At 35.8% G+C, this 16977-nt stretch overlaps 1 protein-coding gene across 1 annotated transcript in view; it reads right to left on the bottom strand.

Moving 5' to 3' along the window:
- Positions 1–2046: 2046 nt before the first annotated feature.
- The window catches only part of ARF4 (ADP-ribosylation factor 4), a 22137-nt gene continuing 7206 nt past the window's right edge, over positions 2047–16977 (bottom strand). The window contains exons 2-6 of the mRNA XM_006892208.1: positions 13356–13436; positions 12971–13080; positions 7857–7928; positions 4888–5013; positions 2047–2255 (exon numbers count right to left, since the gene is read on the bottom strand). Of these exons, the coding sequence (XP_006892270.1) occupies positions 2169–2255; positions 4888–5013; positions 7857–7928; positions 12971–13080; positions 13356–13436 (476 nt within the window). The 3' untranslated portion in view covers positions 2047–2168. The remainder of the gene's footprint in view (positions 2256–4887; positions 5014–7856; positions 7929–12970; positions 13081–13355; positions 13437–16977) is intronic.

Here is a 16977-nt window from a genome sequence, read left to right as displayed (position 1 = left end):
TATAAGAGAGATAGGGAACAGCACTCTGAGCCTACCAATAAAATTAATGATGATGGTTTAACTGTAACACTGATATTTTCTATCTTCCAGTTAATATCTATAAACTGTATCTATATTTCAGTTTTACCCAGAGAAATAAGACCTTCCTTATTTAGGAGGGAGAAAGATGAAAATCATAGGAAAGAAGTAGTTGCATCAAGTGACAGACAAGTTAAGCACATACTTTATCGTAGTAATTGGATTTTGATAATCTCAATTTTCTTTCCATTTAATCCAGCAATTTTTTTCCTTCAAAATATACATATTCCTTACAAGTATTTGGTTCTAGAAATACCCATTCATTCCACAATGAACCAATTCTATACAAACCAGTAAGAATCACAAAAAAAGGCAATGTTTATAAATTATAAAATACATAAAACATCAGAATGTGGCTGTAAAAGCTAATTTGTTCTAAATTAGCAAGATGAATTTTTAATAATTTATGGAATGAACATAGTGATATGAGGTACACTGTAAAGGAGGCTTACATTTTGCTTTTTTTTAACAGTAATTGCCACATGCACTTCTCTGCTGAAGTTCTGAAATTTGTGAAGTTAAAAAGAAATATGCCTTTAAATTTTGTTCTTTAGAGAAGAGGAGCATTTGTATATGTATTTTTTCCAAATAAATTATACTTAAAAAAAAAACCAAAACAAAATTTGTGTGTACCATCAAATCGAATCTGACTGGTACAGAAGGAGATAGCCCTTCCTTCTCCAGCAGAGTATCTGATGGATTTGAACCACATACTTCTGGGATTGTAGTGCAGCTTGTTAGCTCTGAAAAAACATATGTATACGTGCTTTTGGGGAAGTTCACTTTATTACAACTTTTATGTGAGTTTTAGAAACTTATAGCATCAAATTCTATTTTATCAAGAATAATTCTGAAGATGTTTCCCACTGTAACACACATCATTACTTGGTCTTATGTTTAACTTTATCTTTAAACCTACCGGGATCCACATCTTGCTCACAGTGTATAAAATGTGCCAAATTTCATTTAAAGTATCTTCAAGACTCAAAAATAACACACACAATTATATACTTTTATCATTTTATTAGGAATAATTCCAATGAGTTATGAAGAAACTTACTGAGTTGATGAGTTTTCCAAAAACTCTTAATGAAGATATGTTCACCAATAATCAAAAAAAAAACATCAGCAGAACTATTTATTTTACTGGGCAAAGAGTCAGGCTGATACCAAAAGCAACATGCAACATAAAAAAGGAAAAAAAATGTACAATATAAAGGAAGACAAATCTGCTGAGTATTAAAAACCATCTCAATAGAAACTCTTTGCAACCAGCACAGAACTAATTAGCTATCAATGCCAACCCACACAAGTTTGGCTGACAGAAGCCAGGAGTCAATAATGGAAGGGTTACAAGGAGCAAGATTCCTCAGTGCAAGAGATTTGAATAGTGTTTTGGAGCATTTTGGTGGCTGGCACAAGCATCATGAGAAAATCTTTTTGGCAAGGGAGAGAAATAAATACAACAAATGGAATGCTTTCTTTTCAATCAGCAGACTGTCCCAGGAATGATAAAGGTGAAAGTAGTAAGGGGTTAACTTTAAAACATTATTTGTTGTGGGCTCAAAGGACATTCAAAACAAAAACTGATGAGTTGGTAAATGCTTTGCTGTGTAAATTCTCAACAACAAAATAAATAAAATTTAGAAAAGGAAAAAAATTAAATATCTTTTGGAACAAGATGGACATGCATAATATAGTACTAAAACCTAATTTCTATTTTTCACAGAAATGATTTATGAAATTATAACAATTTTGCCTTAAAAAAAAAAAAAAGAAAAGACATTCAGAACGGATTTATTTAAAGGTGTCACATAGTTATGTCCAGGCATTTAGGCTTAAAAGAAGTAAAATTAAAAGAGGACACTTTTTTCCCAAGTTAAGGAGAATTTCTTTAAAACCAAGCACATTGCTAAATAGCAACATTTCACTTGGTAAACAATAATTGGCAACAAAGTTTAAATGTTGTAATATTCTGCCCAAAACCAGTCCCATATACTGTTTAATAACCAAGATGCAAACTAATTTTGTTGTAACAAGCCTAGACCAATTCTATCAAATATGTCCTTGGTTAGATATCCAGTTTTCATTTAACGTTTTGAAAGCTCATTTGACAGCCAGTCAAGTCCCTCATACAGACCAGTTCCTTGTGTAGCACAAGTGGCTTGAACATACCACTGTAAAGAAAGAGCAACAACAAAATACTTGATTAACAAACTATGCATAACCAGTGTTTAAAACATCTTCTGAAAAAAAAAATACTGTATTTTTAAAGTTGCCTCAACACATCTGTGACAAAAAAAAAAACCAATCCATGTTTTAGGTCAAAATTTACATTTCAAATTATATTCTCACTCAACAATTCATATGCAAACTGCTGAATGAACTACTGGTTACAGTCTCCGAAGGGTATTAATTAGCACTCTTACCATTTCAGCTCTGCCTGCTTCATATCCACTCATCATCTAGTTCACCTCCTATCTTTACTTTTGGGTAAATGTGGACTAGTTAAAATAGGATAAAATTTTTTAACCAGAACAGTATTTCCCACAAACTCCTTGTTACTAAGTCATCAGTTACCAAAAGCATAGGAAAACACAGAAAAATGAACATATATAACCACAGAAATATATGTAGAATATACAGGTTCAAAGAATTGTTAACTCATTATATTCAATGATCTCAGTAACTGCAGATCACTCAAAATTAATCCCATGCCTTTCACTTAGATTTTTATACCTCTTGGTCCTCATTTATTCTTTTTTTCTCTTGGTTCTCCCTCATTTAAAGTTGCTGTATTTAATGTTACTCTTCAATACTAAGACTTAACTTATCCACTATTTACTATGTAAATATAATGAAAAAAATGTGTAATTAATAAAGCCACCCAACGATCCATTTAGTCTGGTTTCCTATTGAACTAAATTCAAATCAGATGCAATTTTTTTTAATTTAACTTTATTATTTTTTGTGTGTGTGTCGCCGAATCGGATCTGACTGGTACAGGAGATTGCCCCTCCTTCTCCAGCAGAGAATCTGGTGGATTTGAACCAAGTGCCTCTGGGACTGCAGTGCAGCTTCTTGCCACTAGACCACCAGAGCTCTCTAGATGATGCAAATTTTTCAAAGAGCAGGAGGGCTATTATGTGGACAAGTTATTTTGACGTCACTACTTTTAGTCTCACACATTCCAAAAACTTTCACTTTTTAACATAATAATTTTTTATCTCCAATAACCACAATAAAATGCCATAAAAAATTACAAGTAACATGAAAAGGCCTAAAAATCAACCTAAGGACCCTTAACGAGTAACTTACTCTTATGTTTTCTTAATTGAATAGCTTTTTTTGCCTTTCAACAGAAATTGTGCTTCAATGTTGCAAGGTCACTGTAGGTATACAATGGTACTAATTGGTTTTTGTGGAGTTGGGTTTTTTTAAAATTATTTTTATTGACATTTTCATGAAAGTTTACCGAGAACTTGAATTTCCATTCATTCATTTTTGTGCATTTTCCTCTCTAACCTTCCTATCCCCTCAGTTCACTTTTCTTTTTTTTTTAAAAAAAAATTCCCCCCTCTATCCACTTTGTTATGCACCTCTTATTCTGAACTGTTGTCATGCAAATAATACCTAATCATATATTCCTTTTAAATAGTTCTTTCTCTCATCTGTTTCAATGAATAGTACATTATTTATACCCTCTTTTCTTAGTTTCTTCCCCCACCCCCAGGTCAGTCTTGTCTTTTTATTTTATTTTTATTTTTGAGCAAACTAGAAAGCTGGGAAAGGCAGAATTTATATCTTCACAACAGGCAAAATTTATCATTGGCAATTATCTTCTTCAAGTCAGGCTAAGACATCTCAGTCCAGTATCTGCTTTGTTGGCAAGTTGATGCAAGACTTTTGTAAAGTACACAACACACTAATCATGTGCAGTGTGTCTTTATGTTTAAATAGTATATTATTGGTTCTTGCTAATATGCCAATCACTGATAAGCTATCTGGAAAGAAAAGATTTTTTCCTTTATATTTCAACATCTTAGATCTTATTTAATTTTTAATTATGGGTTCCTCTAAAAGCTTTGATGTCAACATGCAAGCAAACAGTACTAAATAAATATCATCTAATATATGGCTGCCAAGTTCTTGATTCTTAATAAGAAGCCAAACTAAAAAATATTTTCTGTAGAATTATACAAAAGGCACAAAATTAAAATTTGGAATAAAAGCAGTCTTTAGACGTGTGAATACTCCTACAGTGCTGTATTCCACATTATTATCAATACAAATTTTTTTTTAATTTTATTATTTTGTGTGTGTGTACCATCAAATCAAATCTGACTGGTACAGGAGGAGACTGTCCCTCCTTCTCCAGTAGAGCATCTGGTGGATTTGAACTGCGAGCCTCTGTGATTGCAGTGCAGCTTCTTGCAGGCTACCAAAGCTCCCCAATACAAAATATTTTTAGGATAAAATTGAAATGCTGTGATAAAGCCCAAAATGGCTGATTTCATTAAGAACATAATTCCCGTGGTTTAAACAATATTATGTTTATTATCTGTTCAAACAGCACTGTTGTTTTTGTGTACCATAGAGTCAGAACCAACCTATAGCTGTCTGTCTGATGGGTTTAATTACAGGGAATAGTTTGCCCATCCTTCTCCCGTGGAGCAGCTGGTAGGTTCCAACCATGTGCCTTCAGGATTGCAGTGCAGCTTCTTGCTACTATAGCTCTCTAGCATTAGTTAATTAATAAATGCTTAATTAAGCTGAACACTAGGTTAATGTGAACATCCAAATACTCACTGTTCTGTTACGAAGAGACTGAAGACCTAATTTATCTGTCATTTCACTGATGGCCATAGCATTTGGCAAATCTTGTTTGTTTGCAAAAAGCAACAGCACTGCATCTCGCAATTCATCTTCCTGAAGCTAGAAATAAAAGTTAAGACATAAGCAACTTTCACACTGGAATCCAATTATCCTAACAAACTGAATGAAATATTATCTACAAACACCTTTTATTCAGCATTAATATACATTAATGAACATCATCTAATTTCCCACATACATTTTCAAGTATTCTTGTAATTCAAATGTCCCACACTTCCGTTTTTAAATGTAATGCAACGTGGGGGAGCCTGAAGGACATTATGCTGAGTGAAATAGCTCAGTCACAAAAGGACAAATACTGGGTAACACTGCACTTATGAAACAGGATAGACTCAGGGAGGTTGCGTAGAGACTAGGGAAACAGTAGACAGATAATGAACACTGCATTAGAATAGACAAGGGGAAGAACTATTCAACAGAAATGTATTACGCATTATATGTATGAAAACAATCTGGAATAAGAGGTGTTTTGCAGGATGAGGGGAAGAAAATGGGCAACTAAAGTAATAAATATTAAAGAAATAATCTAACACAAACAATTAATATATACATTCAAATAAATCGTAATTCTTAGTACAAACATTCAGAAGTATTCTTTTAAGACTTTAATCTTTTCAAGGCAACTAAACTAAACAACAGTAGTTGTCGTGCCATTTGGAGTTAAGGGTTTATTAAAAATTATTTTTCTAGCCATTGCTACTTTGCCATGTGGATGAGCAGGCATATGCAAATAGGCCATGTTAGTCTATCCACAAGGAGAATGGCTATTCTCAACAATCCACAAGGGTATGGGTAGTCTTGCCATTAAATTGAGCAGAACCAGCAGCAGAAGGAAGAAACTTCATTGCCAGCAAAGAAAAGAAAACAAAAGAATACAACTCATCCTTCAGGACTAGAACAGCAGCAACAACAGGAAACCCAGGACCTGACATGAGACAGAGCAGACCTTGGGACTGCTGTCACCCATGGATAGAACCAGAGCTAAGCTACATGCCTTTGCCCAACCAAGTCTGTTGTCCAATACTGGCAGGACTGAACTTTTAACACTGACCTGAAGCTGTGAAGCTCAAGGCTGAGGTGCTTGCAAGCACATTTCGGAAGCTGTTCTGACTTGTATTCTGCTACTAACCTGGATTATAACCTTTTAATTTCCCCATCATGGTTCTGTGTGGTCTGTGAGCTAGTGCAACAAATTTTGGACCCAGCAAAGCAGTCAGATTGGTGTTGGGATAAGTAAAAAGAGGTATAGAACAAAAAAAAAATTATGAACCTGGAAAGAAAAAAAAAAGAGGTATAGGAGTGTGGGGGACATGTCTGACCTCATGGTAATTGATTTTGTTTTGCTGGTGCTTTTGACAGGGACAGTTTCCCTTTGTAAAGTTGATATGGTCAGATATGGGTGCACCTATGTGGCCATTGCTCGTTTTACAGATATCAAGTCGGAAATGACTCATAACTGACTGTTCAGTGGGTTTTCAGATGCTTTAACACATAAAGGAGGAGACAGCTCATTTTTCTTACATAGAGCATCTGTCAGATTTGAATAGCCTGTCTTTGGGTTGGCAAAAATACTGACCAACTCATAAGATCACCAGAGTTTCCTGACAATAGTGGCCTCACCTCAATTTTAGGTCTTAAACCTTGGTGAAGCAGGGATCAAAGTGTTGAACTGCTAATCTACAAGATTAGAACCCATCAGCCTCTCTGTGAGAGAAAGATGTGGCAGTGTCCCTAAATATTTAAACCCTTGGAAACCTTATAGGACATTTTTACTCTGCCTGATAGAATCACAAAAGTCAGAATTGTCTTGACAGCAACAAGCTTGATTTTTTTTTTTCTTTTTTGGTTTAGTAATTATATGAAAAACGGAGGAATATTATCAAGAGTAGAAAGTAACAAGAATAAAGTACAAATACCTGACACAAAATGAATTAACAATGACAAATTATACAAAGTGAAACAAGCCAATCACAAAAGACCACATATCAGAAGAGGCAAACTACAGAGAGAAAGCACATTAACAGTTGCCAGAGGCTAGAATGAAAAAGGGAGTGTCTGCTAGCTAAGTTATGTGATATCTTGAGAGGATGATAAAAATGTTCTAAAATTAGGTGGTGGTGCTGCTGGCTGTACAATTCTGTAATATTGTGAAAGCCACTGACTTGAATTTGGTGGTATTTAGTTCTTTAAGAGAGAAAACCACTGACGGACTTCTTGTTGTCAGGTGCCATTGAGTCCACTAGAATATCGGCACAGTGGGTATTCACAGCTGCATTATAGTCTCGGGGCAATCAATGAGAATGAAGAATGCATTTCAGTAAACAGTGCATGAAAACAAGTTTGAGACCATGGTAAAAGTTCTAAAAAGGTTTCTCAAATTCTCTCAGGATTTTTAAACAGTATGAATATATAAAAAGATTCATCCTGGCAAGGACATGATCAGTCAAAATTCTTTGTAATGGTTGCTATTACAAAATATCTCCGGAGTCATTATAGAGAAAGGTGAGCCTGGTCATCTTGGGGGGTAAAGTGATGGTAAGTTTAAAACTATAGATTTTAAATCTATAAAATAAAATAAAATATTAAATTCAGACATCCTCTACCAGAGCTATATGCATCAAAACCACCCATGAGGCATTCTAAAAACTAGCTGGAACTTTTTACCAACTTACTTAGCTATTCTTCCATGTGTTTTTTTAAAAAGCTCTATATCATATTTTTATCGTTATCTCTGAAGAACTCATGGATGTTCCTCACTAATGTTCTTCCTAAATCCCAAACAAATTCATTTATGTAACTTAAAATTCACGAAGCAGTAACACCCTACATTATTATCCAGAAAAACATCTTTGAAATGAGATTAACTTTACATAGACTCTTACCATTTTCTGCAGCTCCTCTGCTCCTTCCTGAATTCTTTCACGATCGTTGCTATCTACCACAAAAATAAGACCCTGGGGAGAAAATTTCAGTAAATTTTAACAGTTAAATTTAAAAGACTCAGAAAATTTAAAACATAAGTACAGACAACAGAACCACAAGAGGGGTTAGAAACAAAAGAGAAAAGGTCTCATGTTAAAAAAAAAAGGGGGGGGGGCTAATTACAGATCATTAAAATTAACTGTTTTAAATAAATTCTTTTAAACAAAGTGCAGAATTCCTAAAAGTGTTTTTGTTCATTGGTTACTCTATATTAAAGTTGAATGTCTATAATTAACTGTTTGATATCCATTAAGGACAAAAGACTATCCTAGTATATTATTTTCTATTTCTCCCTCAGCACTATCACACAGTACTAGGTTTGCCAGGGGCAGCTCTACTTTATTTAGATTTCACTCACAAAATGGCGCTTATGTTCTTTGGTTTAGGCAAATATACCCATTTCCTTTATCTCTGTGGAACCCATCATTTTAAGCATCAAATCCTTTGAGAAAACTTTTAGTGTTTTAGAGTCAAAGTGTGCGGTGGAAAACAGAACCAAATTCAAATCTCCTCTTATCAGTCTCTTCAATAAAAAATAACAATGTTGTATGTGCTATCAAGTTGGACTGACTCAGTTTGTGGGTTTTCAGAGGCTGTAAACTGCATGGGAGGAGAAACATCTTTCTCCCATGGAACAGGTGGTGAATTTCAACCATGTGCTTGATGCCTCTGAGCTGGCAGCACAACTTGTACCAAGTCACCAGAGCTCCTTAACACGTTGCCGCACACTTTTAAATTGATGACCATGCTTAGAACACATTTTTTTCGATGTATTACCGTCATTTGCAGCAAGGTGTTAAAAATAATGTTAATCTTATAAATGTCATAAAAAATACAATCAGAAATAGAAAAAATCTAGCACCATATGTGACATACAGCAGGAATTTAGTAAATTTATGTCTCCTCCTTTTCTTAAAGTTTGTTTTAGAATTTATACCCTACCTCACTCCAAGAATTAACCTCTAATTGTACCTTGGGTTCTAACATGTCATTTTTATTCTGCCTCAGAATGTGAACCTGCTATCAGTTTTAAAGTGATTATTACTGAGTCAAGGAAACAAATCCAAATTCTTCGCTTCCTAAGAGAGTACAAATTCAAGAGTGTAAAATGCTAGATTCTAGAGAAAAGTTAGCTATAATAAAAGAATAACTTCTTAAAAGGTTAGTTACTTACATAGATGAACAAAATAAGTGGAATTATCTAACGAGGTAGAGGAATTCACTACTAAAAATACTATGCATGGGGTTAATGCATATAATTTTGTTTCTTTTTGTTTTCATGACTACAACAACTAATTAGGAATTCTGTAGAAGTTGGCTAGGAGTCTAATTCTATCAGGTAACAAGTGTTCTCAGATGGCATGAGCTCTCATACTTCGACTTTCTATTGATTCTCTGGTGGTCTAAGAAGCCAGGAGCAGATTTAATCTAAGAACCCGAAATTATAAAAAATTAATGATAAAATCAGGCTTGCCTCTCACAAGATTTTGGATTAGTAAAGTTTTACATCATATCTAACTTTATTTCAGCAAGTTCTGGAGGTAAAACAGTTTAAAAAAAGTAGGGGCTAACCAAAAATCAACAGTTCAAATTCACCAGTCTAATGTTTCTTATAACTTATTTAAAAATAATCTAGAGAGTAGAGTACATCAGAGAAAAGTACAAATTGCACAGTATTAACTTGTTATTAACTATATGAACCTTTATAAAGCTATTCTCCTTATTTTTTTAAACATTTAAAGATTTCCATAATAGTTTTTAAAGCAAGAGACTATAGCAGAACCTTCTGTAAACAGTTACATTAACAAATTTTTTAAAAAAGTGTTTTAACTCTAACATGACAAGTTCATGGTTCCAACTATTCCTTTGGGGATACTGCTCAATGCCACGTGGTATACATTTTACTAGCCCTAGTGTCAACAATGATTAAGTGCTCAATTATTACTCAAAGGTCACTTGTTGGTTTTTATTAGTCACTATTGATCTTTGCCTATTTATTGAGATTTTAATGAAAGTTTATAGAGAACTTGGATTTCCATTCATTCACTGTGACATTTTACTCCCTGTCCTCCCCACCCCCAGTTAGCTTTTTTCCTTTGGAAAAGAAATTCTTTCATTGTTATACAGATACCACCACCCACTCCCAGTCTACTTTACTTTTGGACTCCTGTCATATCAGTAATACCTAATCATATATTCCTTTTATACAGTTCTCTCCTTTGTCTGTTTCAATGTCGTGTACATTATTTATTCCCTCTTTTCTTAGTTTCCCTCCAACTCCCATATCAGTCATATTTTATAACAGTGACATTATGCAGTATTTGTCTTTTTGTGACTGAGATACTTCACTCAGCATAATGTCCTCCACAGTCACCCATTTTGTATATTTCATGAGATGTTTTTCAGTGCTGCATAATATTCCATTGTGTGAATATACCATAGCTTCTCTATCCATTCTTGTTGATGGGAACTTGGGTTGTTTCCAAATCTTTGCTACTGTGAACAAAGCAGCAATAAACATGGCTCTGTATAAAGGTCACACAGTTTAAACCCATCAGCTGTTCAATGGGAGAATTTGGCTCCTATTCCCATAAAGATTACACCTAAGGAAACCCTCTAGGACAAGTCTACTCTGTCCTACTGAGTTGGAATTAACACAGTAAACAACATACATCAATGACTTACATACAATGACTTAAGAATTAAGAAATCATAAATCAAAATAAAGTCATAGCTGTGGAATCAGAACTGATTCACAGATGACCCTCCAGCAGGTTTCCAAAGCTGTAAATGGCATGGGAAGTTGTGCTAGTGAATTCGAGCCATCAGAGATTAGCAACACAACTCCCTACAGGCTTATGTATACCACCAGAGCTCCCTAAAGCCTAAACTCCACCTGCAAATTTAAAACACAGAACACCACACTTTACTTGGGAAAAGAATTTATCAACTCCAATAAAGTAAATTAAATCTATCGAGAAACCATTGGTGCAGTGGAAAAAAAAGAGTTGAGGCCAAACCTAACCCACTACTGCTGAATCAATTCCAACTCACAGCAACTCTATAGGTCAGAGCAGAACTGTCTCACAGAGTTTCCAAGGCTGTATATAACTCTGAATGGAAACAAACTGCCACATCTTTCTCTCATGGAATGACTGGTGGGCTCAACCCAAAGACTAAGGGTTAGCACTGCACCACCAGAGCTCCTGAGTTGAGGCTCAGTAACTGAATATATATACAGAATAAGAACCAGGTCTCCAATCTCATGTCTTTCTAAGTTTCTCCTTCTTAATCCATGCAAAATGCTTAGATGCTACTGACATATGTAGTTCTTCTACAACAAAGAATTATTCAGCCCAAAATGTCAATGTCAATAGTGTTGCTACCATATGATACCCCGGACTAAAGCCTCGCTACTAAAATAACCCCCCTAAAGCAGCAGCACTACCTGAAAATATACTAGAAACACAGAATCACAGGTCTTACCCAAGATCAACTGAGTCAAAAATAGGATACCTAGATAATTCAGAGAGTTCTAGTGGCCTAGTGGTAAGAAGATGCACTGCAATCCCAAAGGCATGAAGTTTGAATCTACCAGCTTGCTCTCCAGGAGAAGGATAGACATTCTCCTCCTGTGTGATTAACTGCCTCTGAAAACCCACTCGAGGGTCAGCTATGGGACACAGTTCCAGCACACAAATGAAAGCTGCCACCCCCTGATATGTCGTCTGGGACTTTAACCTGAGATAGAAGAATTTTAAAGCCTTTCACCAGGTAATTCAATTGGACCAACAGGTTTGGGAACCTACAGAACACTACAATCTCCTCCAAGACTGTTATGTATGTAGCAGCTGTGTTAGTGCATGGTAACTCCAAGCACATCAGAATCACTGTAGGGTTTTAAGTGGTTGATTTTTTGGTTAAATCTTCAGGACTTTGCAGAAGTTCTGCAGAAACCCACTCAGAATTGTTAATAACAAGACTCCACTGACAGATAAGTGGTGGTTATGACTGAGGTGTACTGACAAGGATCACACCAGGTCTTCCAAGTTATCACTATAGAATACTTGCTGTCGTTGAGGGAGAACCCAATCATAACTGACTTTTCAATAAGTTTTTAGAAGCTACAAATGGAGACTATCTATGCTTCTCCATTTGAGCAAGTGGTGGATTCAAATCCTCAGCCTTTGGGTTGGCAGCACAGAGCCTTACTAACTAGGCCACCAGAGCTTCACACAACATGGTAACAAAATGTCTTATAAATCAGATACTTATATTTTTTTCCCCTTAGACTTCTAATACAGTAAAAACCTACACAGGTTAAATAAAAGACTACTAACTGTCTTACATTCACTAAACTATAGCTACACAAAGTTATTCAAACTGTACTTCCTAAATCATGAGTGAAAACCATTCAAAATACTGATAAAAATCACTAATTGAGACATTAGTAACCCTCCCTCATCCTTTGTTCTATCTTCCTGTAATAATTTAAGTCTTTCAACATAGATCATTTCACTTTCTCCATTATGAGAGTTCACTAGAGAATATAGAAGGCTGATGATAAAAACGCCAACTTATATACAGTGAACCCTAATATCCAACTAAGCCCCATACCAGACAGACACACACACACACACACACACACACACACACACACACACAGTGCATCCTAGTGGCACAGCACGTAGCAAGGTAGAGTATTAACCAAAGGTAGATGGACAGAAGGTCATTATGGAATGGGTTTGGTTTGGTCTCTATCAACAACTCAATAATGCTAAGTCTGAACCAACTCATGGCTAACCCTCCGGCAGGTTTTTAGAAGCTATATATCGTACAAGAAAGACTTGCTCATCTTTTTCCTGAGAAGCAGCTGGTTGATTCAAATCACTTGCTTTTGGGTTGGCAAGTACACCTCTCTATCACTAAACTGCCCGAGCTCCCTTAATTATATTGTACATACACACAAAAGAATTTATTGCATAAAGTTATAAAAATGTGTAGCATTCCTTACCTGGGTATTTTGGAAGTAATGCCTCCAGAGAGGTCTAATTTTATCCTGACCACCAACATCCCATACTGTGAAACAAATGTTCTTGTATTCTACTGTTTCCACATTAAAACCTTCAAAAAAAAGGGAAAAGGTCACCAGTGTATACAATAAATTGTCACAAGAAAATCCCTTCACTGTACAATTCTCGCAAAATTGGGGTTTTTTTATTTTATTTTTTTTTTTAATTTAGGTTGTTTATTTTTCATTTCAATGAACATCTAAAATGGGTTTTTAAAAGTTCTATTACTGAACTTTAAACAAAGTCCGAAGTATTGAAGTTTATTCATCCTCTGAAATGAAACTATTTTGTATTATGTGATATAAAGGCATTTGCCAAATTTCTTACCAATAGTTGGAATGGTGGTGACAATCTCGCCTAACTTCAGTTTATACAGAATTGTCGTCTTGCCAGCAGCATCCAGTCCAACTAGAAGTAAAGTTTAGATTTGAAATCTTAACCAAAAGCACACAGTAGGAATAATTTTATAACAAATTTAGCCTCAAGGTAAAAAAATGACTCATTTCTGATTCCCAGAAGAAAGTAAAATTTCCTACTTCTGAATACAGTAAAAACCTAAAAACCTAAAGGGCTATAAACTGTATTCATTAAACACAATGACAAAAAAGTTATACTAACTTTTCTTTGTTAACCAGAAAAACCTTTCCATTTTTAAGACCTAGAGAGATAGATAACACATAATGCTAAAAAGAAAAGGCTCTCTGGTAGACTCAGGCTCTTATCTCTACCTTTGATAAATACCAGATGAGCACCTTTAAGCAGGTCACTTCAAGAAACTTGCTAGAGAAATTATCACAAAATAAAGGACTGGAACAGATCCTCTAAGATCTCATCCAACTCAAATCCTTATTAATTTTATGGACTACCATTTTTAAAAATACACAATGGACATAGAGTTTCAATTTCATTCACTATTTCCTTTTATTCACAGAGTAAAATTTAGATAAAAAGGTCAAAATGCTAGGGAGTGTGAGGAGGCACATCTATGCCCTAAAACCCACTGCTATCCAGTCAATTCTGACTCAGAATAGCCGTAGGAAAATAAAATGCCCACAGAAGACTGCCTCCTCATCCTTCTCCCATGAAGCATCCATTGTTGTGTACCACAGAGTTGGAACTGACTCATAGCTGACCCTCTGGCAGGTTTTCAGAGGCAGTCAATCACAAGAGATTGCCCACCTTTCTCCCGCAAAGCAGTGGCTGATGGTGTCAGACCATCTGCCTTCAGGACTGCAGTGCAATTTCTTGCCACTAGGCCACCAGAGTTCCCCATGGAGCACCTGGTGGGGTCTTATGCACAACACTTTACCTACAGTGCCACCTGTCATTACAACTGCAACAACAGTACCACCAGGGTTCCAACTGTGTCCCTTACACACTGCTGCTGAGTTAATAGTAACTCACAGAGACCTCCACCAGGTTTCAGGTTTCCAAGATAGTAAATCAAGTAGGAGAAGATTCCCATTTTTCTCCTTTGAAATAGCTGTGGATGTGAACTGCCAGGGGCTCTTGGCCTTTGAGCAGGTCAATTTATTGTTAACTGTGGGAAGCCAAATTTCAAACTAAATATTAATGATAAAGTAAATGCTATATATATATCAGGATATGGGGCAGGCACAGATACAAGCTGGATTTCCCCTTTAAAGGGCCAAGGCAGACCTTAGGATTCACAGGGGTTAAGCGCCAATGCAGACCTTAGGTTTATACAATTCTTGTATTGTATTTGCTAACCCTTTCCTTCTGATCAAGCATAAGGTTTTCAATAGAAAGAGCTTAGCTTCATTTGCATAGGATTCTCTTTGTGATTTGATCCCTGGCAATTTTCAGTAAAGGCACAGGGAAGCTTGGTTAGGTGGTGCTTCAGTTGGGTGATGCTTCAGTTGTTTGAGCTGCTCGCACCTGCTTTACCTCTCTGTCTTCTCCTACATTCTTGGTGTCCTGTCTCATTATTAATTCTTTACCCTTCATCGACAAAAGTTAATGGTTACTAGTTTCCAACTAAGGCTTCCAGTCTTCTGTCAGCAGTCATTAAGCTATGTAGGGATTTCACTGGCTAATTTTCAAACAGTAGATTGCCAAGCCTCTTTTCTGTCTTAGTCTAGAAGTTTCCCTGAAAGCAGTTCAGCATCATAACAACACAGAAACCTCCAATAACAAAGGAGAAATGGCTGTGTAAACAAACAGATGTCTCGGAGAAACTCCAACCAACATGCTCCTTGGACAAAAAGCCAGCAAAGTATCATCTCACATACTTTCACCATGTTGTTATTGTGTACTTGGTTCGAACTGGAACCAAACCATAGAGGACCCTTCTGCAGATTTTAAAAGCAGTAAATCTGCTCATCTTTTTCCTGCAGAGCAACTGCTGGATTCAAACTGTATACCTCTACCTGTGGGTTGAGAATGTAATTCCTTACCACTAAGCACAAGAGCTCCCTGAGTGTGTTGTTAGAAGAGGCTATTCCTTGGAGAGGAATGACATGCTTGGAAAGGTGGAAGGTCAGAAAAAGGGAGGAAGCTCCTCAATGAGATGAACCATACAGTGTCTGTGGCAATGTGCTCAAGTGTTTCTGGGATGATAAAGATGCAGAGAGGGCAGAGTTCAGTTTTGTTGTTCATAGGGTCACTATGAGTTGTCCTTGACTAGATAACACTTAACAACAACAAATCCATTTCAACATAGCTACAGTGTAAAGCAAATTAAATTCTTAAGTATGAATTAAACCAAGTATGAAATCTCTCAAAACTCACACTCATAAATGAAAAACTATTATCTAATAACCTCATTAGATCCTACAGAATAAGGAGGTACACTGTCAACCCAAAGGCAAGCAGTTTGACTCCACCAGCTGCTCCTTGGAAGATAGGTGACCTCTTCTCTTCAAGCCTGCTAGAATGTCGGCTACGAGCTGGTTCTGCTGTCACATAACAATAATAACTTTATTAAATATAATACTGCCTTAAATACATCACATTGAACTGTGTAGATTTATATGATAACAGATTTTTAAATGTATACAAATGATCACTGATGTAAACAAGGACACATTCGTATTTCAATTTCATTAAAAGGAACAGAAATGCGACCTCTGGTGAGCTAGTGGCAAGAAGCTACACTGCAATGCCAGAGGTGTGCAGTTCAAATCCACCAGATGCTTTGTTGGAGAAGAAGGAACAATCTCCTCCTGTACCAGTCAAATCTGATTTGATGGTACACACACACACAACTGATAAAAATAAAGTAAAATTTAAAAAAAAAAAAGGAACAGAAATGATCTTTCTCATCTAATTTGACAGCCCAAAATACTGAATTTGTGGGGCAAACCTACAGGCTACGCCTGTCTAGCACTTCAAATCAACCAAGGGCTCCATGGAAGAAACTCCTATACCACTTGCAGACTTGGAAATCCAATGGAGTCAGTTATAAGTCAGTTCCGAATTGAGAAAAATGAGAAGAATTGTACAAATATTTTAACTTTCATCAGTTTCTCTAAAACAGAACTGAAGACTAAAAACCACACTCCTTCTGTCTACATAACATTTTCTGCTCTATGTCATACAAGATAGTTTTAGAATTACAGGAGAGAAAAGCAGGACTTTTTACTCCTTTCTCTCTATTTAATAAATACTTTCCCCCACTTCTTCCCACTAGGAATCAAATTTATTCTCCCAAAATCTACTGCATTTTACTAGAGCAAGCAAGTCACCAAAACCATGAACATAAGAACACCTGTTACATCCAATGTCATTTTCTTACTACAGAGTAACAGCAAAACAGTTTTTCAAAAAAATAGCTTCTTTAAAATTTAGCATCTTAAATAAAAATACAGAAAACTTAGGAGGGGAACCCTGACCTTTTTTTTTTTCCCTATAATTATATTTTATTAATTTTCATAAACATTTACAGAGATTTTGGGCTTCCACTCATTCATTGTTGCACTATTCTCTC

Source organism: Elephantulus edwardii, unplaced genomic scaffold (assembly GCF_000299155.1).
Source record: "Elephantulus edwardii isolate Elephantulus edwardi_28Jun2011 unplaced genomic scaffold, EleEdw1.0 scaffold00113, whole genome shotgun sequence".
Classification (NCBI taxonomy): Eukaryota; Metazoa; Chordata; class Mammalia; order Macroscelidea; family Macroscelididae; genus Elephantulus; species Elephantulus edwardii.
Note: the sequence above shows the minus strand (reverse complement) of the source record. Positions and strands in the feature narration are given on the sequence as shown.